Source organism: Pseudophryne corroboree, chromosome 1, assembly GCF_028390025.1.
Source record: "Pseudophryne corroboree isolate aPseCor3 chromosome 1, aPseCor3.hap2, whole genome shotgun sequence".
NCBI classification, from domain to species: Eukaryota; Metazoa; Chordata; class Amphibia; order Anura; family Myobatrachidae; genus Pseudophryne; species Pseudophryne corroboree.
The window spans coordinates 68,130,205-68,155,396 of NC_086444.1; the positions used below are offsets into that span (position 1 = coordinate 68,130,205).

The window sequence follows — 25,192 nt, forward strand, 5'->3', positions numbered from 1 at the left end:
TGATACGAAATGCCAACACAACCTTCGGAAGAAACTGCTAATGTGTCCGAAGCTCAGCTCTATCCTCATGGAAGATCAAGTATGGGCTTTTACATGACAAAGCCTCCAACTCCGACATACGTCTAGCAGGAGCTAAGGCCAACAAAGTGTCAGCCTTCCACGTGAGAAACTTGACCTCAACCTCCTGTAGAGGTCCAAACCAGTCCGACTGGAGGAACTGCAACACCACGTCAAGATCCCAGGGCACCGTAGGCGGTACAAAGGGAGGTTGGATGTGCAGAACTCCCTTCAAAAAAAGTCTGAACCTCAGGGAGGGCAGCCAAAATGGATAGGGCCGAAATAAAATGGATAGGGCCGAAATCTGGAACTTTATGGATCCTAACCTCAGGCCCATATCCACACCTGTTTGCGGGAAGAGGAGAAAACGTCCCAGTTGAAACTCCACCGTAGAAAACTGGACTCACACCAAGATACATATTTTTTCCCAAATACGAAGGTAATGTTTTGAAGTTACTCCTTTCCTAGCCTGTATCAGGGTAGGAATAACCTTGTTCGGAATGCCCTTCCGAGCTAGTATCTGGCGTTCAACCTCCATGCCGTCAAACGTAGCCGTGGTAAGTCTTGATAGGCGAACGGCCCCTGCTGCAGCAGTTCCTCCCGAAGAGGAAGAGGCCTTTGCTCTTCTAGTAGTAGATCCAGAAGATTCGCGTACCAAGCCCTTCTTGGCCAGTCCGGAGCAATGAGGATTGCCTGAACTCTTGCTCTCCTTAGGAGTTTGAGAACTCTTGGAATGAGTGGAAGTGGAAGAAACATGTACACCGACTGGAACCCAAGCAGTCACTAGGGTGTCCACCGCCACTGCTTGCGGGTCCCTCAACCTGGAACAATACCGCCGAAGCTTCTTGTTGAGACGAGAGGCCATCACGTCGATCTGGGGTACGCCCCAAAGATATGTTACCTCCTTGAACACCTCCGGGTGGAGACCCCACTCCCCTTGGTGGAGATTGTGTCTGCTGAGGAAGCCCGCTTCCCAGTTGTCTACTCCCGGAATGAAGATTGCTGACAGCGCCAACGCGTGTTTTTCTGCCCAGAGGATGATTCTTGTTACCTCTGACATTGCAGCTCTGCTCTTCATTCCGCCCAGTCGGTTTATGTAAGCCACTGTCGTTACATTGTCCGACTGCACTTGAATGGCCCGATTTCTCAGAAGATGGGCTGCTTGGAGAAGCCCGTTGTAGACGGCTCTTAGTTCCAGAATGTTTAACGGCAGGCTGGCTTCCAGACTTGACCACCTTCCTTGGAAGTTTCCCCTTGAGTGACTGCGCCCCAGCCTCGGAGACTTGTATCTGTGGTTAGAAGGACCCAATCCTGAATCTGCGGCCCTCCAGAAGGGGAGGTAATTGCAGCCACCAGAGGAGTGAAATCCTGGCCTTTGGCGACAGACGTATTCTCTGGTGCATATGTAGATGGGATCCCGACCACTTGTCCAGGAGATCCAGTTGGAAGGACCGAGCATGAAATCTCCCGTACTGCAGAGCCTTGTAAGAGGCCATCTTCCCCAGAAGGCGACTGTACTGATGAACAGACACCAGGCTGGCTTCAGGACATCCCGGACCATTGTTTGTATCACCAATGCTTTTTCCTCTGGAAGAAACACCCTCTGCACTTCCGTGTCGAGGATCATTCCCAGAAAGGACAACCTCCTGGTTGGTTCCAAATGTGATTTTGGATGATTCAGGATCCAACCATGTTCCCTGAGAAGCTGGGTCATGAGAGCTATGGACCGTAACAGCTTCTCCTTGGACGATGCTTTTATCACCAGATCGTCCAGATATGGAATTATGTTCACCGAACCATCATTTCCGCCATCATCTTGGTGAATACCCTCAGTGCTATGGAGAGGCCGAATGGCAGGGCCTGGAAATGAAAATGACAGTCCAACAGTGCGAATCGAAGATAAGCTTGATGCGGCAGCCAAATCGGAATGTGGAGGTACGCATCCTTGATATCTAGGGATACCAGGAATTCTCCCTCCTCCAGACCTGATATCACTGCCCTCAGAGACTCCATTTTGAACTTGGAACTCCCTCAAAAGCGGTTTAGTGATTTTAAGTTCAGAATGGGCCTGACCGAACCATCCGGTTTCGGAACCACGAAAAGGTTCGAATAGTAACCTTTGTTTTGCATCTGGGGAGGAACTGGTACAATAACCTGTGCCTCCACAAACTTCTGGATGGCCTCCTGTAGGGTAGCCCTGTCTGCCGGCAAAGCTGGCAAGCCAGATTTGATGAACCGGTGAGGAGGTAGATCTTGTAATTCCAGCCGGTACCCCTGGGATACAATATCTAATACCCAGGCTTCCAGGCCGGACGACACCCAGACGTGACTGAAATGTCTGAGTCTCGCCCCCACCGGCCCTACCTCCAGGCCGCGCGGTCCACCGTCATGCTGAGGACTTTGGGGTAATGGAAGCAGGCTTCTGTTCCTGGGAACCCGCAGCAGCAGGTTTCTTGGATTTTGGTCGACCACCTCTAAAGAAGGTGCTGGACGGTTTTGCCTTTCTTGGTTTAGCAACTCGAAAGGACTGTGATGCAGCTGAAGAAAAAGGTTTCTTCGTAGCAGGTGCAGCTGAGGGAAGAAAAGGCGACTTACCCGCTGTAGCCGTGGAGATCCACGCATCCAACGCTTCCCCAAAGAGAGCCTGACCTGTGTAGGCTAGGGTCTCCACACCTCTCCTGGATTCCGCGTCGGCAGACCACTGGCGCAGCCACAAACCTCGACAAGCTGAGACCGACATGGAAGATATTCCTGCAGCCATTGAACCAAGGTCTTTCATGGATTCCACCATAAAACCTGCAGAATCCTGAATGTTACGTAAAAACAATTCAACGTCACTTTTATCCATTGTATCCAAATCCTCAAGTAACGTGCCTGACCACTTTACTATAGCTTTGGAAATCCATGCACTGGCAATAGTGGGATGTAATATCGCCCCTGAAGCCATGTATATGGATTTGAGCGAAGTATCAATTTTGCGATCAGCCGGCTCCTTTAAGGCGGTAGATCCTGGGACAGGTAAAACCACCTTTTTTGAGAGTCTGGATACTGACACGTCCACTATGGGTGGGTTTTCCTACTTTTTCCTATCCTCCTCAGGAAAGGGGAAAGCAACCAGAACCCCTCTAGGGATCTGGAATTTTTTCTCCGGGTTTTCCCAAGCTTTTTCAAAAATAGTATTTAATTCTTTGGACGCAGGGAAGGTTAGCGAGGCTTTCTTATTTTCAGTGAAGTAAGCCTCCTCAACCTGCTCAGGTGTGGTATCAGCAATATTCAACACATCTCTAATAGCCTCTATCATCAACTGCACCCCTTTAGCAAGAGATGCCGCCCCCCGCAGCACATCCCCATCACCATCTGCCGTGTCAGAATTGGTATCCGTGTCATCTTGCATAATCTGGGCAAGAGCACTTTTGTGGGAACATGCAGCAGGGTGCCCTGAGGTAACAGAACCGGACCAAACTGCCATAGAGTTCTATAAAACCGGAGTTGCAGATACATTCTGTGCAACCCTAGTAGAAATAATAGATCTGATAGAGGATAACCATTCATGCTCCCTTGCTTGTATTGGCGCTAAAACAGTGTAATCCTGATTACATGGAATGAGATAATCCTGAGAGGACATATATTCTGCAGCATATGACACTGTGGGGCAGATGTATTAACCTGGAGAAGGCATAAGGAAGTGATAAACCAGTGATATGTGCAAGGTGGTAAAGGCACCAGCCAATCAGCTCCAATAACTGGAGACCCCAAACACTCCACACACACACACACGGGAGGCTAGACAGAGTTTCACCCCCAAGAATGGCAAGACAGACACAGAGATTGGAGCCAACGTACACACACAGTGCTTTCAAGGTATAGGGAGACCCCAACCAGCGCTGACTGTGCACCTTAATAGGTTACACAGTCTTTACACAGACCCCCCCCCCCCCCTCCTTCTACAACCCCCTGGTACCATAAGAGTTGCTCTGGAAGGACTGCACTTCACTGACAGCGTTTCTGCAGGCAGGAAAATGGTGCTGAACGCTGCTGGGTCCGCTCTGAGAAGCTCCGCCCCCTTAATGGCGCTGTCTTCCTGCTCTTCATGAGATTATACTGGCCTGAGGATTCATGCTGGCAGCGATCCCGGGACCCTGACAGGCTGAGAGGTCAGTGTAGGGTGTAGGCGCTGACTCAGGGCGCCCCTCACAGCACCGCACTATGTACAGCTGAGCCCCGGAACGCAGTTAGTACTGCGCTCCATACCCTGTTGCCGCCATCTTCACACCGGCTCCCCGCTTGCTAGGGAGGCCAGTGACTGACTCGCCACTGATATCCTGGCTCTGTAAGGGGGTGGCGGCATGCTGCCGGGGTGAGTGATCCCCTGTGGCGGGGAACGTTCGATCCCCTCAGGAGCTCAGTGTCCTGTCAGCGGAGATAGTGGCTCAGACCCCGCAGGGCGGACACTACTCCCCCCCTTCCCTCCCTTAGTCCCACGAAGCAGGGAGGCTGTTGCCAGCGGCCTCCCTGTAAAATAATAAACTCTAAAATAAACTTTTACTAAAGAAGCTCTGTAGTGCTCCCCTAGCTGTGACCGGCTCTTCCGGGCACATTTTCTAAACTGAGTCTGGTAGGAGGGGCATAGAGGGAGGAGCCAGCCCACACTCTCAAACCAAAGGCTCCTAGTGGACCAGTCTATACCCCATGGTACTAATGTGGACCCCAGCATCCTCTAGGACAGTGACGGCTAACCTTGACACTCCAGCTGTTGTTGAACTACACATCCCAGCATGCCCTTCATCAGTTTTAGCATGGCCAAATAGCAAAACTGATGCAGGGCACATGCTGGGATGTGAAGTTCAACAACAGCTGGAGTGTCAAGGTTAGCCATCACTGCTCTAGGACGTAAGAGAAAATATACATAGACATAGGTACACTTAGGTGTGGAACACATTAAGCGATAGGTCCTGTTGGAGGCTGCTTGTGTACCAGAGCATTATGATACATGAAGTGCGAGCACAAATAATAAGATTTTACTTACCGATAAATCTATTTCTCGGAGTCCGTAGTGGATGCTGGGGTTCCTGAAAGGACCATGGGGAATAGCGGCTCCGCAGGAGACAGGGCACAAAAAGTAAAGCTTTTTCAGATCAGGTGGTGTGCACTGGCTCCTCCCCCTATGACCCTCCTCCAGACTCCAGTTAGGTACTGTGCCCGGACGAGCGTACACAATAAGGGAGGATTTTGAATCCCGGGTAAGACTCATACCAGCCACACCAATCACACCGTACAACCTGTGATCTAAACCCAGTTAACAGTATGATAACAGCGGAGCCTCTGAAAGATGGCTTCCTTCAACAATAACCCGAATTAGTTAACAATAACTATGTACAATTTATGCAGATAATCCGCACTTGGGATGGGCGCCCAGCATCCACTACGGACTCCGAGAAATAGATTTATCGGTAAGTAAAATCTTATTTTCTCTATCGTCCTAGTGGATGCTGGGGTTCCTGAAAGGACCATGGGGATTATACCAAAGCTCCCAAACGGGCGGGAGAGTGCGGATGACTCTGCAGCACCGAATGAGAGAACTCCAGGTCCTCCTTAGCCAGAGTATCAAATTTGTAAAATTTTACAAACGTGTTCTCCCCTGACCACGTAGCTGCTCGGCAAAGTTGTAATGCCGAGACCCCTCGGGCAGCCGCCCAAGATGAGCCCACCTTCCTTGTGGAGTGGGCCTTTACAGATTTAGGCTGTGGCAGGCCTGTCACAGAATGTGCAAGTTGGATTGTGCTACAGATCCAACGAGCAATCGTCTGCTTAGACGCAGGAGCACCCATCTTGTTGGGTGCATACAATATAAACAACGAGTCAGATTTTCTGACTCCAGCTGTCCTTGCAATATATATTTTTAATGCTCTGACAACGTCCAGTAACTTGGAGTCCTCCAAGTCACTTGTAGCCGCAGGCACTACAATAGGCTGGTTCAGATGAAATGCTGACACCACCTTAGGGAGAAAATGCGGACGAGTCCGCAGTTCTGCCCTGTCCGAATGGAAAATCAGATATGGGCTTTTATAAGATAAAGCTGCCAATTCTGATACTCTCCTGGCAGAAGCCAGGGCTAGAAGCATGGTCACTTTCCAAGTGAGATATTTCAAATCCACCTTATTTAGTGGTTCAAACCAATGAGATTTTAGAAAGTCCAAAACCACATTGAGATCCCACGGTGCCACTGGAGGCACCACAGGAGGCTGTATATGCAGCACTCCCTTAACAAAGGTCTGGACTTCAGGGACTGAAGCCAATTCTTTTTGAAAGAAAATCGACAGGGCCGAAATTTGAACCTTAATAGATCCCAATTTGAGACCCATAGACAATCCTGATTGCAGGAAATGTAGGAATCGACCCAGTTGAAATTCCTCCGTCGGAGCACTCCGATCTTCGCACCACGCAACATATTTTCGCCAAATTCGGTGATAATGTTGCACGGTTACTTCCTTCCTTGCTTTAATCAAAGTAGGAATGACTTCTTCCGGCATGCCTTTTTCCTTTAGGATCCGGCGTTCAACCGCCATGCCGTCAAACGCAGCCGCGGTAAGTCTTGAAACAGACAGGGACCCTGCTGAAGCAAGTCCCTCCTTAGAGGTAGAGGCCACGGATCTTCCGTGATCATCTCTTGAAGTTCCGGGTACCAAGTCCTTCTTGGCCAATCCGGAACCACTAGTATCGTTCTTACGCCTCTTTGCCGTATAATTCTCAATACTTTTGGTATGAGAGGCAGAGGAGGAAACACATACACCGACTGGTACACCCAAGGCGTTACCAGCGCGTCCACAGCTATTGCCTGCGGATCTCTTGACCTGGCGCAATACCTGTCCAGTTTTTTGTTGAGGCGAGACGCCATCATGTCCACCATTGGTCTTTCCCAACGGGTTACCAGCATGTGGAAGACTTCTGGATGAAGTCCCCACTCTCCCGGGTGAAGATCGTGTCTGCTGAGGAAGTCTGCTTCCCAGTTGTCCACTCCCGGGATGAACACTGCTGACAGTGCCATCACATGATTCTCTGCCCAGCGAAGAATCCTTGCAGCTTCTGCCATTGCACTCCTGCTTCTTGTGCCGCCCTGTCTGTTCACATGGGCGACTGCCGTGATGTTGTCCGACTGGATCAACACCGGTTTTCCCTGAAGCAGAGGTTCTGCCTGGCTTAGAGCATTGTATATTGCTCTTAGTTCCAGAATGTTTATGTGAAGAGACGTTTCCAGGCTCGTCCATACTCCCTGGAAGTTTCTTCCTTGTGTGACTGCTCCCCAGCCTCTCAGGCTGGCGTCCGTGGTCACCAGGATCCAATCCTGTATGCCGAATCTGCGGCCCTCCAATAGATGAGGACTCTGCAACCACCACAGAAGAGACACCCTTGTCCTTGGAGACAGGGTTATCCGTAGGTGCATCTGAAGATGCGACCCTGACCATTTGTCCAACAGATCCCTTTGGAAAATTCTTGCGTGGAATCTGCCGAATGGAATTGCTTCGTAAGAAGCCACCATTTTTCCCAGGACTCTTGTGCATTGATGTACAGACACCTTTCCTGGTTTTAGGAGGTTCCTGACAAGGTCGGATAACTCCTTGGCTTTTTCCTCCGGAAGAAAAACCTTTTTCTGAACCGTGTCCAGAATCATCCCTAGGAACAGCAGACGAGTTGTCGGCATTAACTGGGATTTTGGAATATTCAGAATCCACCCGTGCTGTTTTAGCACTTCTTGAGACAGTGCTAATCCCATCTCTAGCTGTTCTCTGGACCTCGCCCTTATTAGGAGATCGTCCAAGTATGGGATAATTAATATGCCTTTTCTTCGAAGAAGAATCATCATCTCGGCCATTACCTTTGTAAAGATCCGAGGTGCCGTGGACAATCCGAACGGCAGCGTCTGAAACTGATAGTGACAGTTTTGTACAACGAACCTGAGGTACCCCTGGTGTGAGGGGTAAATTGGAACGTGGAGATACGCATCCTTGATGTCCAAGGATACCATAAAGTCCCCCTCTTCCAGGTTCGCTATCACTGCTCTGAGTGACTCCATCTTGAACTTGAACTTCTTTATGTACAGGTTCAAGGACTTCAGATTTAGAATAGGCCTTACCGAGCCATCCGGCTTCGGTACCACAAAAAGAGTGGAATAATACCCCTTCCCTTGTTGTAGAAGAGGTACCTTGACTATCACCTGCTGAGAGTACAGCTTGTGAATGGCTTCCAAAACCGTCTCCCTTTCGGAGGGGGACGTTGGTAAAGCAGACTTCAGGAAACGGCGAGGTGGATCTGTCTCTAATTCCAACCTGTACCCTTGAGATATTATCTGCAGGATCCAGGGATCTACCTGCGAGTGAGCCCACTGCGCGCTGTAATTTTTGAGACGACCGCCCACCGTCCCCGAGTCCGCTTGAGAAGCCCCAGCGTCATGCTGAGGCTTTTGTAGAAGCCGGGGAGGGCTTCTGTTCCTGGGAAGGAGCTGCGTGTTGCTGTCTCTTCCCTCGACCTCTGCCTCGTGGCAGATATGAATAGCCCTTTGCTCTCTTATTTTTAAAGGAACGAAAGGGCTGCGGTTGAAAAGTCGGTGCCTTTTTCTGTTGGGGAGTGACTTGAGGTAGAAAGGTGGATTTCCCGGCTGTAGCCGTGGCCACCAAATCTGATAGACCGACTCCAAATAACTCCTCCCCTTTATACGGCAAAACTTCCATATGCCGTTTTGAATCCGCATCGCCTGTCCACTGTCGCGTCCATAAAGCTCTTCTGGCCGAAATGGACATAGCACTTACCCGTGATGCCAGTGTGCAGATATCCCTCTGTGCATCACGCATATAAAGAAATGCATCCTTTATTTGTTCTAACGACAGTAAAATATTGTCCCTGTCCAGGGTATCAATATTTTCAATCAGGGACTCTGACCAAACTACCCCAGCACTGCCCATCCAGGCAGTCGCTACAGCTGGTCGTAGTATAACACCTGCATGTGTGTATATACTTTTTTGGATATTTTCCATCCGCCTATCTGATGGATCTTTAAGTGCGGCCGTCTCAGGAGAGGGTAACGCCACTTGTTTAGATAAGCGTGTTAGCGCCTTGTCCACCCTAGGAGGTGTTTCCCAGCGCTCCCTAACCTCTGGCGGGAAAGGGTATAATGCCAATAATTTCTTTGAAATTATCAGCTTTTTATCAGGGGCAACCCACGCTTCATTACACACGTCATTTAATTCTTCTGATTCAGGAAAAACTATAGGTAGTTTTTTCATACCCCACATAATACCCTGTTTAGTGGTACCTGTAGTATCAGCTAAATGTAACGCCTCCTTCATTGCCAAAATCATATAACGTGTGGCCCTACTGGAAAATACGGTTGAATCGTCACCGTCACCACTGGAGTCAGTGCCTGCGTCTGGGTCTGTGTCGACCGACTGAGGCAAAGGGCGTTTCACAGCCCCTGACGGTGTTTGAGTCGCCTGGACAGGCACTAATTGATTGTCCGGCCGCCTCATGTCGTCAAACGACTGCTTTAGCGTGTTGACACTATCCCGTAGTTCCATAAATAAAGGCATCCATTCTGGTGTCGACTCCCTAGGGGGTGACATCCTCATATTTGGCAATTGCTCCGCCTCCACACCAATATCGTCCTCATACATGTCGACACACACGTACCGACACACAGCAGACACACAGGGAATGCTCCTAACGAAGACAGGACCCACTAGCCCTTTGGGGAGACAGAGGGAGAGTTTGCCAGCACACACCAAAAGCGCTATATATATATATCAGGGATAGCCTTATAATAAGTGCTCCCTTATAGCTGCTTTGTTATATCAAAATATCGCCATAAATTTGCCCCCCCCTCTCTGTTTTACCCTGTTTCTGTAGTGCAGTGCAGGGGAGAGACTTGGGAGCCGTCCTGACCAGCGGAGCTGTGAGAGGAAATGGCGCCGTGTGCTGAGGAGATAGGCCCCGCCCCTTTTCTGGCGGGCTCGTCTCCCGCTATTTAGAAAAATCAGGCAGGGGTTAAATATCTCCATATAGCCTCTAGGGGCTATATGTGAGGTATTTTTAGCCTTTATAGGTATTCATTTGCCTCCCAGGGCGCCCCCCTCCCAGCGCCCTGCACCCTCAGTGACTGCCGTGTGAAGTGTGCTGAGAGGAAAATGGCGCACAGCTGCAGTGCTGTGCGCTACCTTTAGAAGACTGCAGGAGTCTTCAGCCGCCGATTCTGGACCTCTTCTGACTTCAGCATCTGCAAGGGGGCCGGCGGCGCGGCTCCGGTGACCATCCAGGCTGTACCTGTGATCGTCCCTCTGGAGCTTGATGTCCAGTAGCCAAGAAGCCAATCCATCCTGCACGCAGGTGAGTTGACTCCTTCTCCCCTCAGTCCCTCGCTGCAGTGATCCTGTTGCCAGCAGGAATCACTGTAAAATAAAAAACCTAGCTAAACTTTGTCTAAGCAGCTCTTTAGGAGAGCCACCTAGATTGCACCCTTCTCGGCCGGGCACAAAAATCTAACTGGAGTCTGGAGGAGGGTCATAGGGGGAGGAGCCAGTGCACACCACCTGATCTGAAAAAGCTTTACTTTTTGTGCCCTGTCTCCTGCGGAGCCGCTATTCCCCATGGTCCTTTCAGGAACCCCAGCATCCACTAGGACGATAGAGAAAAGTAATGTTTAGTACCCTAGGATTGACATCTCATCCTGCAAATCTGCTCTTTAAATTAAATAAGTCCACACAGCTCATTCCCTAGTCAGCACGGAGTTACCACGTTACAAGAGAGGTGCATCTCCAAAACAGCAGGAGCAGACAAACTGGCAGCTCATCAGATTTGATTTGCAAAAATGCCTACATACAGGGGCGGCGCTAGTGATGTCACAGCAGCTCAAATGACTGAAGGCTCAGCTTTTACCTGTATCAGATCCTGCCAGGACCCAGTCCTAAATGTGTCGGAAGGGTTTCAGCTGTCTGTAGTAGAGTCAGGAGGTACAAGGAGACATTGAACATGTATTTTACATTCATGGTCAACAACTGCAAAATTGGGGGACTTAGTGATCACTTAAAGTGGACGCTTCACGAGAGGCAAACACTTTTAGGAACTAGTGGTATCACTGAGGTATGAGGCACTATAGGGATAACTCCGCCATGTGTCGGCTTTAAATACCCAATGTATAGACAGACGCTGCAAAATCGCTGACTAATCCGTACTCCAGCTGTACACCTGGCAGGTACAACCGTATCCAGAGAGTGACTAATGCTGCTATAGTGATCCAGAAACTGCTGCAGGCAGAGAGATTATTGAAATAATATGTTCTTCTAGCCTGACAGCTGCTTAACCAGCAGGACCCAGTTCGGTGGGGAGGTCAGTCTATGCCAATGTTTACCGAATTAGAACAAAATACTTTGTCCTGCCAACAGTAAGATAATCAAATGCCTGTCAATCCTGATAGAGGGAAGAACAGCAATAGGTCTGCGCAGGGTGAGGTTTATCGAGAGTAGGGGAGAAACTGACATAATACATGAGACAAAGTAAATCTATACGTTTCATGCCCGATCAACATGGGAAGTATGGCTAATGCAACTGCTGGAACAGCGTCCTCTACACCCTATGGCAGTGATGGCTAACCTTGACACTCCAGCTGTTGTTGAACTACACATCCCAGCATGCCCTGCATCAGTTTTAGCATGGCCAAATAGCAAAACTGATGCAGGGCATGCTGGGATGTGTAGTTCAACAACAGCTGGAGTGTCAAGGTTAGCCATCACTGCCCTATGGCATACAAACGTACCCAGATGGATGTTAGAGAAATGGTAATTTCTGTGTTATCCTGAGGTTTGACTCACACATATGTACTGACACCAGAACCTTCATGCATGAGTTATGTGCCGTTCCAGGAACCTTCCTCCACTATGTGACATGCAGACCCATCCCCTCTAACAAACACAGTGAAAGGTACACTGCTTCACATAGGGTAATCCTGAAATACTCTGCACTGTTGAACTGTTCAACTGTAGGACCATGCTAATGGGGTTATTCAGAGTTGTTAGCAAACCAAAAAAGTTAGCATTTGTGGAAAAACCATGTTACACTGCAGGTGGGGCAGATACAACATGTGCAGGGTGAGTTAGATTTGGGTGGGGTGTGTTCAAACTGAAATCTAAATTGCAGTGTAAAAATAAAGCAGACAGTATTTACCCTGCACAGAAACAATATAACCCACCCAAATCTAACTCTCTCTGCACGTTACATCTGCCACACCTGCAGTGCACATGGTTTTGCCCAATTGCTGACTTTTTTGGTTTCCTAACAAACCTGAATAACCTCCTAAAATCAAAGCTGGGCAAGAGCGATAAGAAGATAGATAAACATTGTGTAAACAGCTAAAGTAGACCTCTAGAACAAAGGTGTACGTAAATGATGTAACGCAGGTATTCGGTATATCTCCAATTTGGCCAGAATGACCCATTACTAGAAACTGACACTTTCCTTCAAAACTTTCCCTCTAGCGTAAACTAACTACAGGCTGAAGCAGCCATTGTTATCAGAGACAGGCGGTGTGACAGAACTGAGAGGGGGTATCACACAACTACAGCACATACATAGACATGGTTCTGGTATGAATGGTCGACCATGTTAAAGTCGACATTCATTAGGTCGACCACTACTGGTCGACATAGACATGGTCGAAATGGACTAATAGTTGACACATGAAAATGGTCGACGCGGGACAGGTCGACATGGATTTTTTTTTTTTTTACTGTTTTGGTGTCATTTTTTCCGTAACATGACCAAGAACCCCAATTAGTGTACCGCGTTCCCTTGCACAAGGTTACCATTCCCAATCGTAGTCCATGTGGATGGTAAAGTAAAAAAAATATATATTTTTTTTAAAAAAAAGCCATGTCGACCTTTTGTGTCGACCTGTCCTGTGTCGACCATATGTCTAGGTCAACCATGTCAATGTCGACCTTAACATGGTTGACCGTCCAAATACCTCATCACAATCACAGCGCAATACTGTACTGCAAAATACGCATACATTACATGATGGAAAATTTAAGGCAGCTCTAAACATCCCAGTGGAAGAGACTCACACTGGGAAAGGGGGACCCAAAATGTTTCACACAATAAAAAAAATAAAAATAAAAACATAATGCAATTAATGTTAATTGCATTGTCAGAAGCTATGCTGATATAGGTGTCAGCAGCGTGACCTAACAACGTTAAACATTTTTCAACCCAAACTACTTTTGATTGCTGCACTCCTACGCTCAGGTATTGCGCAGTTGATAGCGGAAACTCGCACATGGGCCCTCATTCCGAGTTGTTCGCTCGGTAATTTTCTTCGCATCGCAGCGATTTTCCGCTAATTGCGCATGCGCAATGTTCGCACTGCGACTGCGCCAAGTAAATTTGCTAAGAAGTTTGGTATTTTACTCACGGCATTACGAGGTTTTTTCTTCGTTCTGGTGATCGGAGTGTGATTGACAGGAAGTGGGTGTTTCTGGGCGGAAACTGGCCGTTTTATGGGAGTGTGTGAAAAAACGCTGCCGTTTCTGGGAAAAACGCGGGAGTGGCTGAAGAATCGGGGGAGTGTCTGGGCGAACGCTGGGTGTGTTTGTGACGTCAAACCAGGAACGACAAGCACTGAACTGATCGCACTGGAAGAGTAAGTCTCGAGCTACTCAGAAACTGCACAGAAAAATCTTTTCGCAATATTGCGAATACTTCGTTCGCAATTCTGCTAAGCTAAGATACACTCCCAGAGGGCGGCGGCTTAGCGTGTGTACTGCTGCGAAAAGCGGCTAGCGAGCGAACAACTCGGAATGAGGGCCATGGTGCTGTGCTACAGACACTGCTTCCATCATCAAATGGAAAAAACATTTTCATGGAGCTGGTAACTTTGACAATCGCCAACCACTGGCTTCTGATATCCATCCTCATATGAGAGAACAGAATTTTGATTTACAAACTAAAATGTCATTACAATAAAATATTTTTGGGGGATGGAAGTATAGCCATACGGGAGAACAGCTCTGCAACTTTACTGCAGAGAATTGGATAGTTATGGAAAACTTTCTGATGATCGTGCATAATCCTAAAATAAATATGGTAAAACTATAGAAAAGTAGACATTTATGCATAAAATCGGTATTAACTTAAAAAGAAAGAGCATCCAAAAATAGTGCATTTCCTTTCCACCCACATGCATTACAGTACAAGTGTTGCAAATCAAGTTAATCAGTGCAGTGTCATGAGGCAGTTTTGTTGCATCACATCGCAATTATGACGCACAATCAAGTGTAAAAGATGCTACAGCGCGGCTCCCTATCACTGCACGGCAGACTGAGGCTAGGTCTATGAGAGCACATCTGTAGTCATGGTGTTACACACCAACCCCTCACCTCAGAACGCCCTCCATCTCCACTTCCGTCCTTGGCCTTCTTTTTTCCTCCTTCTTTGGGTTTTTTGGACTCAGAATTTGGCTGATGAGGTAAAAAAAAAAAAAAAAAAAAAAAAGAGAAGTTATGGATGATGCAACCTGCCCAGCAAGTTAGATGTAAGCCTAATATTACATATCGGAAAGTCTCCTTGTTGCTCCTGTCAGTGGCCTTACATTGGTCCTATCAAAAGGGATAAACAAAAGCCATTCTCCTACAAGCATAGCGTACCACAACCAACAGCCTGCACAGACATAGAAAGTCACACTTCACTACAATGGTGCGAGCGTGACATCACCAGAAGGGCTGGTGGGTGATAGATGACAACAGGTTACAAAGGGCTATTGGTGAATCTCCTGAGGGACAGGTTAGATGCCAAAGCCGTACACAGGACGTACACGGGCTAGGCAACCTGCAGCACTCCCGCTGCTAATATGCCCTGAAACAGTTTTAGCATGCACTAACAGAAAAACTGTAGCAGGGCACGCTGGGAGATGTAGTTCCACTGCAGCTGGAGAGCCACAGGTTGCCTACCCCTGATACAGTGGACGCAAAATGTCTCCATTATTCTGTGCAGTTGTGTGTAGGTCATATGGGAGATTTGGGGGATTTTAAGCTTTTTGTGTAAGAAAACAAACATAGGGTGATGATTACACAAGGAACATGATCTAGCAAACGTGTAACTAGCCCTGGGCAACCTGTGGCTCTCCAGCTATTGTGAAATTGCAAGTCCCAACAAGCCATGACACAGTTTTGCTATTAGGGACCGCTAATACCGTGTCTGGGCATGCTGGGGCTTTTAGTTCCACAACAGCTGGAGAGCCACTAGACCTGGGATACGGCGCACGTAATGGTGAATCAATTCACCAATACAATGCTAACGTGTGGTGGGAAGTTAGAGTAACGCCATGAATAAACATTCCCCATCCCTTGGGTGGAATGACAGAAATGTCTGCCCTCACCCTGGAGGGGAGGAAGGTTATGAGGGGACAACAACCAAGCAATAGTGTGAAAAAAAATAAAAACGTTCTATCTTCTATCCAATCAATTTGAAGTGCATTATATGTACATAGGCCTCTCCAAAAGAAGCAATGAATTCTGGGAAACGTTGCTGCTGCATCAGCTGTTCCTTTGAACACACAATGGGCGGGGGCCCTGACTCATTGGGCGGCCATGTCATTGTCATGCTCCAGAAGTCTTTTTTTTTTTTTTTTTTAACAGAGGTTTATTTGCATATTTTTCCCAGAGAATATTGATTCATTCTAGTGAAAGTACACTGAAATAACTGATAGAGCAGACTATACATAGTCAGGGTGTGTGGCATCCAATGTGTACAAGAGCGTACTACACCTCTACCATACTTACTGCGGGCTTTCTTTTCTAAACATGTAAAGAGAAAAAAATAGGCAAGACTTATCCAGTGCTACTGTCTAGATGACATAATCATGGGAATTATCCTGGAATATCCAGATGAACCCAAAAGCAATAAAAAATTGTATAGTGAAGTACAATTTTTTAATCAACATAAAATCGCAATACAGATAAAATCACAATGATACAAATAAGATCTTAATAGTTGCTCCACACTTTTTCTTATAAAAAGGGTCGCCAAAGTGGCTGCGACATGAAATTACCAGAGAAAATGTGAACGGATGCCTCACACATTTCCAAGACTTCTTGAAAAAGACCCCAGTACCGGGGTAGAAACGCGTCGGAGGTTTGCTTATCGGACGCAGAGGGTGACTGTGAAACAGTGGATCCAGGGAATTCCATACAGCGCAAGTAATACCTGTCTGTGCCCAGGACTCACCTTCTACACGCTGTTGATGAACTGAGGCATCAGTTCACATTTTCTCTGGTAATTTCACCTGTTTTATAAGAAAAAGTGTGGAGCAACTATTAAGATCTTATTTGTATCATTGTGATTTTATCTGTATTGTGATTTTATGTTGATTAAAAAATCTATTGGTATAGATTTGTCTAGCTGCACATCTCTTAGCGCACTATTATTGGCCTCACCCTTTTTGTTTCTTTCTTTTCTAAAAACAGTCATGGGGAAACGAGATGATTTAAGTATAGTTGCTATTTAAGACATTCCTAATGTAGGAGATACCAGATACCTCCTGCATTAGATAAACTAAAGCAGGACAACCCAGGCCCTATTCTCAATAGGGACTACTTAGCTTTACGGAGTTTGGCCCTGAAAGCCAAAAGCCATCTATAGAAGACTCTGTGGAAGCATGATGGCTGGAGAGGGATCTTCTGATCCTTCCTCGATAACCTCCCCTATCGGCAATTGCATTTTTGCGCATTGGAGCCGCTGTCCCGGCAAGTGTTCTTTGTAAAACAAGCCAGACAAGTCATTCCCCATCAGCACAACATGTAGAGGCAAGCACGGATATGTTCTGGGGCACCACCACGGCCACCAATGACAAACAGGCCCAGAAATATCTACACTTTATTGGAGTGTTCTGGATGAAGTGGATAATGGCAGTCATTCATAATCTGACTTCTCTCCCAGACTTATTCTTCCAATCGTCTCAAAATGAAAGACTTGCACTTTCTATAGAAATTATTTATCTCATTGAAGCCTGCAAGATTATTTTTGAGATTTCTACAGTGATCTTTGCAAACCCACGTTTAAGATATTCCCACTACTGTACACTATGCAATGCAGCGATTGCGTTTAAGGATTTCAAATATAGATAAATGCTGCCGTTAGTAAGCTAGGCATTGATATGTAACTCACTTCTAAAAAAAAAAAAAAATAAGATTTGGTATCAATGGTCCTATAATAGATCGCCCACTGTAACTCTGCTCCTTATCTGCGTTCTATCGGTGCACGCAAGGTTCTCCTCTTGATTCACCCCCCCCCCCCCCCCGCCACCCTCTTCTTCTCCATCTATCCACATTGCCAGACAACTTGTTTCCTTCTGCTTTCCGATCATCTATGTCCTGATGTTCCTCTCTTATCTCCATCAGCACAGGCTCCTGACTGAATTCTTGTCATTTCCTCTATCTTGTCACTATTTAGAACTGAACTTATCCTTTTTCCTGCTCCTACATCTGTCCCTTTTCCCGGCATAACACTCACTGTGGATAACATTCCCATTTTTCCGGTTTCCCCAAGTCTGCCGTCATTTACGACTGCACCAGAATATGTGCTCTAGCAACTGCCTGCAGTCTTATAGGCCCTACACACTGGGCGATAATATTCAAAGATATGAACGATCTCGTTTCATTAATTAACGAGATACCGTTCATATCTTTCAGTGTGCCTGTGCATGCAGGCCAATATGGACGATCTCGAAGAAACTTCACTCCTCCTGTCACTGCCCCCCTGCCGCCGGGTCACCCGTCGGCCGTATTCGCCGTCGGGCAGCTCGGCGGCGGATCGATCAATATGTAGGGCCCTTTAGAAACACCTTGTGACGGTCCATTTCCCACACATAATACAGGTTGAGTATCCCATATCCAAAATGCTTGGGACCAGAAGTATTTTGGATATCAGAGTTTTCCGTATTTTGGAATAATTTTATATCATAATGAGATATCATGGCGATGGGACCCAAGTACAAGCACAGAATGCATTTGTTTCATATACACCTTATACACACAGCCTGAAGGTCATTTAATATTTCACTTAATCACCGTCGGCCGCAGCAACATGGTCGCCCATACACACACAGCGATGCGCCAATATATCAGTAGATATATTGACCGTCGGCTGTGCTGCGGGGCCGATGCGATATGTCTGAACGACGGAGTTCACAGACATATCGCCCGTACATACTGGCCAACGGACCCGCGATATATCGGCCGTTCGATAAAACGGTCAATATATCGGTCAGTGTGTACCCACCTTTATACACACAGCCTGAAGGTCATTTAATACAATATTTTTAATAACTTTGTGTATTAAACAAAGTTGGTGTACATTGAGCCATCAAAAAAAACAAAGGTTTCACTATCTCACTCCAAAAATTCTGTATTTCGGAATATTTGTATATGGGATACTCAACCTGTACTACAGAATTGGTGCATACTCTGATTGTAACCCGCATAGGTAATTGCAGGGGGGGGGGCTCTAGGTCAAAAGGTCGACAGGAGTATTTCACAATTTTGTTTATTTTTTTCATACTTTACGATCCACGCAGACTGCAATTGGGAATAGCAACCTTGCCCGAAGCATGGCGAGGGGACACGGTGCACTAATTGGGGTTCCCGGTCACTGTATGGAGAAAACAACACCAAAAATACATGAAAAACTCATGTCGATCTTTTGACCTGTTTACCAAGTTACTGTCAACTAATAGTGGTCGACCTACTTACTGTCGACCTTTTATACCACACCCATTGCAGGGTTCTTCCCCTGAGCAGACTGTCTCCCCTCCAATGTTGTAAGCTGTGTGGGCACTCATATACCTTACCGCCCACTCCTCAACTGCTGCCCCCTGTAATCGGCACTTGCTCCCTATCATACACAGAATACACGTAGGGCAGGGGTTCCAAAACTTTTTGGAATCACTGCATCCTAATACACTGTACCATTTTTTTTTGTTTGTTTACGGCACCCCTTGGATAATACAGTAGTTTCTTATTGAGAAATTATGCAAATATTATTAAATTAACTAAATTGTGCTTATACACGTATCATCATACATTATTTCTGCAGTCGTGCCAAACAGCCCCTCTTTGCGCATCAGGTCGCGTGCAAATTTTGTAGCGTCAGGCGTCTTTTTTTGCCGAAAACGCGTCTTAGTCTCAATGCAGTGCGGCTCGGACGCACCAGGAGACTCTGTTGATTAATTTGATATGACATTTGTATATCAGTGTGACTGAGTCTCCGAACCTGCATAGGAAGTGATACAATGTTGCAGCCGCAGCTTTTTCCAGTACAAGTTCTGTTCTGCTCCGTATTCCGATTCAGTCACAACATATCACATTAATCAGCTGTCTTCTTGTGCGTCTTAGTTGCATCGTGTTGCGACTAAGACGCACTTTCGGCTAATAAAGACGCCTGATGTTATCAGCTGAACAGGAACTGGCGGCTGACTCACAGCAGCCATCTTGCGCTGCATGGCATATTGAGGCTAGGTGTACGAGGACACATCTGCATGTCCGGGATGTAGTCAGGATCCCGGCAGTCAGAATCCCGACGCCGGGATGCCGGCAGCGCCACCACAGCTATTTCCACTCCTGGGTGTCCATGACACCATGGAGTGGGAATAGAACCTGTGGCGAGCACAGCTCTCCACCTAGCCCGCAAGGGGTGTCGCTGCGCTCGCCACCCTGCAGGCATTCTGACCGCCAGGATTCCGTATGTCCTTATAGGTTCAATTATGTGGTGGTGAATAGGGTCGCGCTTCTGTTTAGCCGCTTGGGAGTTTACCATAGGAAGAGCAAATTGGATACTGTAAGGAATGACCGTTGCCTGTTACCCACTGATGGTGTGCTAGTGTCCCTGAGCAATATACAGCTGTAGTATGCACATACCACTATGGAGCTCTCTGCTATGGACAAAGAGTTCCTCCGCCCTGGTGTATGCGGCAGAAGTGACGTCATCTGTAGACAACCAAGGAAAAGAGATACTATATGCGAAGTTGGCAACGACTGCAATCCCAGTATCAAATACAGTAAGCATCTCCATCGGAAACACTGATGGCTGCGAACCATGGATTTCTGACAGCCAACTCCATACCAGCACAGGAGACCGCGTCTCAGCCCCTACAGCCTGCATATTGTGAGCAGTGCAAAGGGTGAGTTCCGCTCACACTATGACTAACGGGCCCTACACATAAAAAGATCCACCGCCGAGCTGCCCGACGGCGGATACGGCCGACCCGGCGGCGGGGGGGTGGGGGCAGAAACTTCACTCCCCCCGTCACCCGTTTCCATTGAAGTGCAGGCAAATATGGACGAGACCGTCCATATTGGCCTGCATGCACAGCCGACGGGGAACCAGCGATGAACGAGCGCGGGGCCGCGCATCGTTCATCGCTGGTGACTCCACACTGAAAGATATGAACGGTATCTCGTTCAATAATGAACGAGATCATTCATATCTCTGAGGAATATCGGCCTGTGTGTAGGGCCTATAACAAGCTCTTTCATCACAGATACCAGTGTCCATTACGGGTGTGGTATGAAAGGTAGATAGTGACTAGGTCAACCACTATTGGTCGACAGTAACTAAGTCGACAGGTCAAAAAGTCGACAGGTCAAAAGGTCGACATGAGTTTTTTATGGGGGGTTTGTGTCATTTTCTTCGTAGAGTGACTGGGAACCCCAATTAGTGCACCATGTCCGCTCGCCATGCTTTGGGCAAGGTGCCTCACTCCGCTACCGCTTCGCTCGGCACAGGTTACCGTTCCCAATTGTAGTCCACGTGGATCGTTAAGTATGAAAAGGTTCAAAAAAAGGAAAAAAAAATTGTGAAAAACTCATGTCGACCTTTTGACCTGTCTACCTAGAACATATCGACCTCGAGACCCCGTTGACCTACTTACTGTCGACCAGTAGTGGTCGACCTACTTACTGTCGACCTAGAGACCGGATCCCGTCCATACAGTGCGTCAGGAATGTAGCATTTATGTTCTCAGCCATCTGCAGATAACAGCGGTTTCCCGTGGCCGGTATACAATGAGCGCAACTAAATACCGACGTATACAGTAAATAGATTTTTATGCCAAGAGCAATCACTCAGTATGGAGCGCACTCTTGGTTTTGAGTCATGAATTCAGAACATCTTATTACATAGTAAAGAATTGTAATCTCAATCATTCGCTGTGTGTGTCTTTTGCAAATAAGAACATTGTACATTATGTGCATTTGTCATGATGGGTAAACATTTCTAATGTAGGCTTACACACATCTGTCACTGCAAAGCAATTTCACACAAGGGGGTATAGACACATCCTTGTCAAAGTAGGATTTGGCCACTTACCAGTTTGGAATTATTATTATTTAAACGATGCACATTAAGCTTCAACCCTGCATCTTACCTCATTCACTAGTGCAGTACCAATGTGCTGGGTCAGTTTGCTATCACGGATGGGGGCGGTGCCAGCATCGGGGGCAGGGACGGAGGGTGCGCTGGGAGATGCAGTGGACGAGTCCCGAGTCGCATCGACCCAGCAACCCGTTCACACTGCACCTGACCCGGTATTACACTGCTTTATTCCCGGTTGAATTACCGGGTCAGAGGCCCTGGGAATTCGTCCATGGCCCCTTTCACACCGCACAGCGACCCGCGTCGACTTGGCAGTTTAACAGGTCGGGGTTAATTTTGCGGTAGGAAAGGGGTATATGTCACACTTTCTCCAGCCCAGAGTACGGACTGTCCCAGAGAAACCTAGATCTGGAGTAAGCAGCTCCTAGGGAAGGTGGGGGGTAATTGGGGGTGAGTGGATTAATGAATCGACAATGTTACAGTTGACACCAAATGTTTAAAATGCATTAGGCCGACAGGTAGAAAAGGTCGGCGAGACAATGGTCGACGTACAGTTTTTTTGTATCAAATCTTGAACATTTCCTGTTACATGACCACCATCTGTAGAAACGTGTACGCTCACCGCGCTTTGGCTACAGTCAGTATTCCCAATACTTGTCCGTGTGCATAGTAAATCAAGGAAACGTGAAGAACCCCAAAATCATGCGTCGACCAATACACTGTCAACTATCATCCTGATACCTTAAGGGGGCGGTGTGCGCGCATAACGACACTCATGGAGAACCTACAACAGGGCAGAAGTATCAAGCCCTTCTAATGGGGACATGTGGAGCTGTTGCCTATAGCAACCAATCAGATTTGAGCTGTCACTTTGCAGACTGTACTAGGACAAATGACAGCTAGAAGATGATAGGTTGCTATGGGCAACTACTCTTTAATAGATTTGAAACCTCTCCCCCTGACGATGCCCACAATGAAGGTCTCAACCCTAAAGTCACCCCTATACCCCAGTCATGGAGTGGGGGGCGGTGAGGTTATCAGCCTGTAATAACCCCAGCAGCCCAGTGCCAGCACCAGGAGCCCGGGCAGACTGTGACCCCAGAGCAGCAGCACAGGGTCCAGGCTGACATGACGAGCTCAGCCCGGCCTCCCACCTCCGTACCTTGCTCAAGTTCATGTCCTCCATCTGCGCCGACACACTCTCCGACATCCCAGATACACACAGCGGCGATCACCCAGCTGATGCAACCGGCAGCAAGAAAAGAAAGACAGCCTAACCCAGTAGCTTAGTAGGGAACAGCCCCAAGCAAGGCATTGACCAATCACAGGCAGCCTTGGTGCTCGCACCGCCCATAAAAAAGAGGCTTGTCAAGAAACAGTCAATAAGAGGTGCTGGTAAGTTTGGTTGAGGCGAACAGCCCAAAGATAGCGTACGCTTTCGATCACCGCCATGTGCTGGCAGACCCGTGACGTCAACTGGACGTATAGTACTGTATAATACGTAATGAGCGTATCACTGGTTGCCCGGAGTAATGATGGCTGACGCGTTACATAAAGCCCAATGCCCAGCACATACAGTACAGTATTATTATACTGTATTTAGTAGCAACGTCTTACGCTGCAATTTTTTTTCTTGAAAAACACTTTTTGTTAAATATTTTTGTAATAGAACAATACAAGTAAGCAGCAATGTGTATTTACCATGTACTTGTCTTACACTGTTTTGTACTGTGATTATTTGACTGTTTGGCTCATTTATTTAGGTACTTCGTTAGGTGCTGCTGATCCCTCGTTGCGCCATATAAATAACCGATAATAATAATAATAATAAAGTAATTTACATGAAAACAGGAAACATCTCAAAAGAAGTAAGTAAGTGGATAACGGGTGTAGTATTGAAGGTCGTCCACACTTAGGTTGACAGTGTCTAGGTCGACCACTATTGGTCGACAGGGATTCTAGGTCGACAGGGTCTCTAGGTTGACATGGTCTAGGTCAAAAGGTCGACGTGAGTTTTTAAATCTTTTTTGGTGTCGTTTTTGCCGTACAGTGACCGGGAACCCCAATTAGTGCACCGCGTCCCAAGGTGCCTCGCTGCGCTCGGCACAGGTTACCGTTCCCAATCATAGTCCACGTGGATCGTAAAGTATGACAAAGTTCAAAAAAAGAAAAAAAAATGTGAAAAACTCATGTCGACCTATTGACCTGTCGACCTAGAACATGTCGACCTAGAAACCCTGTTGACCTAGTTACAGTCGACCAATAGTGGTCGACCTAGACACTGTCAACCAAAGTGTTGTCAACCTAGAGACCGGATACCGGATAACAGGATGAGGCAAGAGGGGGAAAAGACAAAGATAAAAGTTACAAAGAAAGAATATAATGTTGCATGGGCAATACAACTTAGCTGTACAAATAATGACACAGCCCTAAACAAACCATCAATTGTACAAATGTATATACTGTGTGTGGGTGTGGGTGGGTGTGTGTGTGTATATATATATATATATATATATATATATATATATAGTCAGTCCAGAGTACGGCACTCGGCGGTCTTGGTCATCCAGAATAAATCACAATTTAGGCAGCATAAGCTTTGCAACGTTTCGGCTCTTTATTAGCCTTTGTCAAGCAGCATAACCATGCAGCACCGCGGCATCATTACAAGATGTGTGAGTGCCGGTTACACGTTGTTTATATATATATATATATATATATATATATATATATATATATATATATATGAGTATGTGCCTTTGGGTATAGGGGTAGGACTGGCCAGTCGATGGCCATATATCGAATCGATACAGGATCATCGTGTTTGTATTTCATGCAGACAATAATATAGATCTTTCTCGCAATTCTTTTTCAAATGCTTGGTTAGGGCAGCTGTTAAGATCGCACATGCACAGTAAAAAAAGAAAAACCGATGTATGCACAGAGGAGGACACTGTGGAACAGGTAAGTTGTTACTGGGAGATTAGCATCAATCGTTAGGGAATATCAGAGACCAGTGTCCATCCCTATATAAGGGTGGGGCAGTGCTACATTCATTGAGAAATAAGTGGCATAGGGGGTGATTCAGACCTGGTTGCACGCAGGCTATTTTTTGCAGTGCTGCGATCAGGTAGTCGCCGCCTACAGGGGAGGGGGTAATCGCTGTGCAGTGGTACGAACGCTTGTGCAGAGAGCTGCACAGTCTCTGTACAGCTCAGGACTAACTCAGCAGCTGCGATGTTCCTGGATGGAGCTGACGTCAGGAATCCTCCCTCCCTGGAAATGGCCGGGCACGCCTGCGTTTTCCTGGACACTCCCTGAAAACGGTGAGTTACCGCCCACGAACGCCTTCTTTCTGTCAATCTTCTTGCGATCGCTTTTTTCATAGAATCCGTCGCTGTTCAGTGACCCCCGTCGCCGGCCAGTGATGCGCCTGCGCATTACGGCCTGCACGCATGCACTGTTCAGACCCGATCGCATGGCTGCAAAAAAAGGCAGCGTGCGCTCGGGTCTTAATGACCCCCATAGACTATTAGAAATGAAGTCAGATAGTGGTCAGTGGGGGTTTTGGCCTCGAAAGTTGAGTTCCAAAGCATTCAATACTTTCTAAAGTGGTCTGTGGTATCTTGCAAGGTTGCAGTCATACATTCCATATGGATTATTATATTCTAGAATGCTTGAATTGTGAGCAGGACCTCTTTTAATTATTCATATCAGTCCTCGCCCCAGT

The 25,192-nt window shown here is 47.2% G+C and overlaps 1 protein-coding gene across 5 annotated transcripts in view; it reads right to left on the reverse strand.

Moving 5' to 3' along the window:
* LOC135055867 (threonine--tRNA ligase 1, cytoplasmic) overlaps positions 1-25,192 on the reverse strand; it is a 407,014-nt gene that overhangs the window by 115,787 nt on the left and 266,035 nt on the right. For 3 of the 5 annotated variants that reach the window (XM_063960452.1, XM_063960445.1, XM_063960437.1), the window contains exon 2: positions 14,475-14,555. In XM_063960452.1, coding sequence (XP_063816522.1) covers positions 14,475-14,491 — 17 coding nt within the window. In that variant the 5' untranslated portion in view covers positions 14,492-14,555. Of the gene's footprint in view, positions 1-14,474; positions 14,556-22,624; positions 22,764-25,192 lie in introns of those variants that run through there. The other 2 variants (XM_063960420.1, XM_063960429.1) reach the window with 2 other exon arrangements.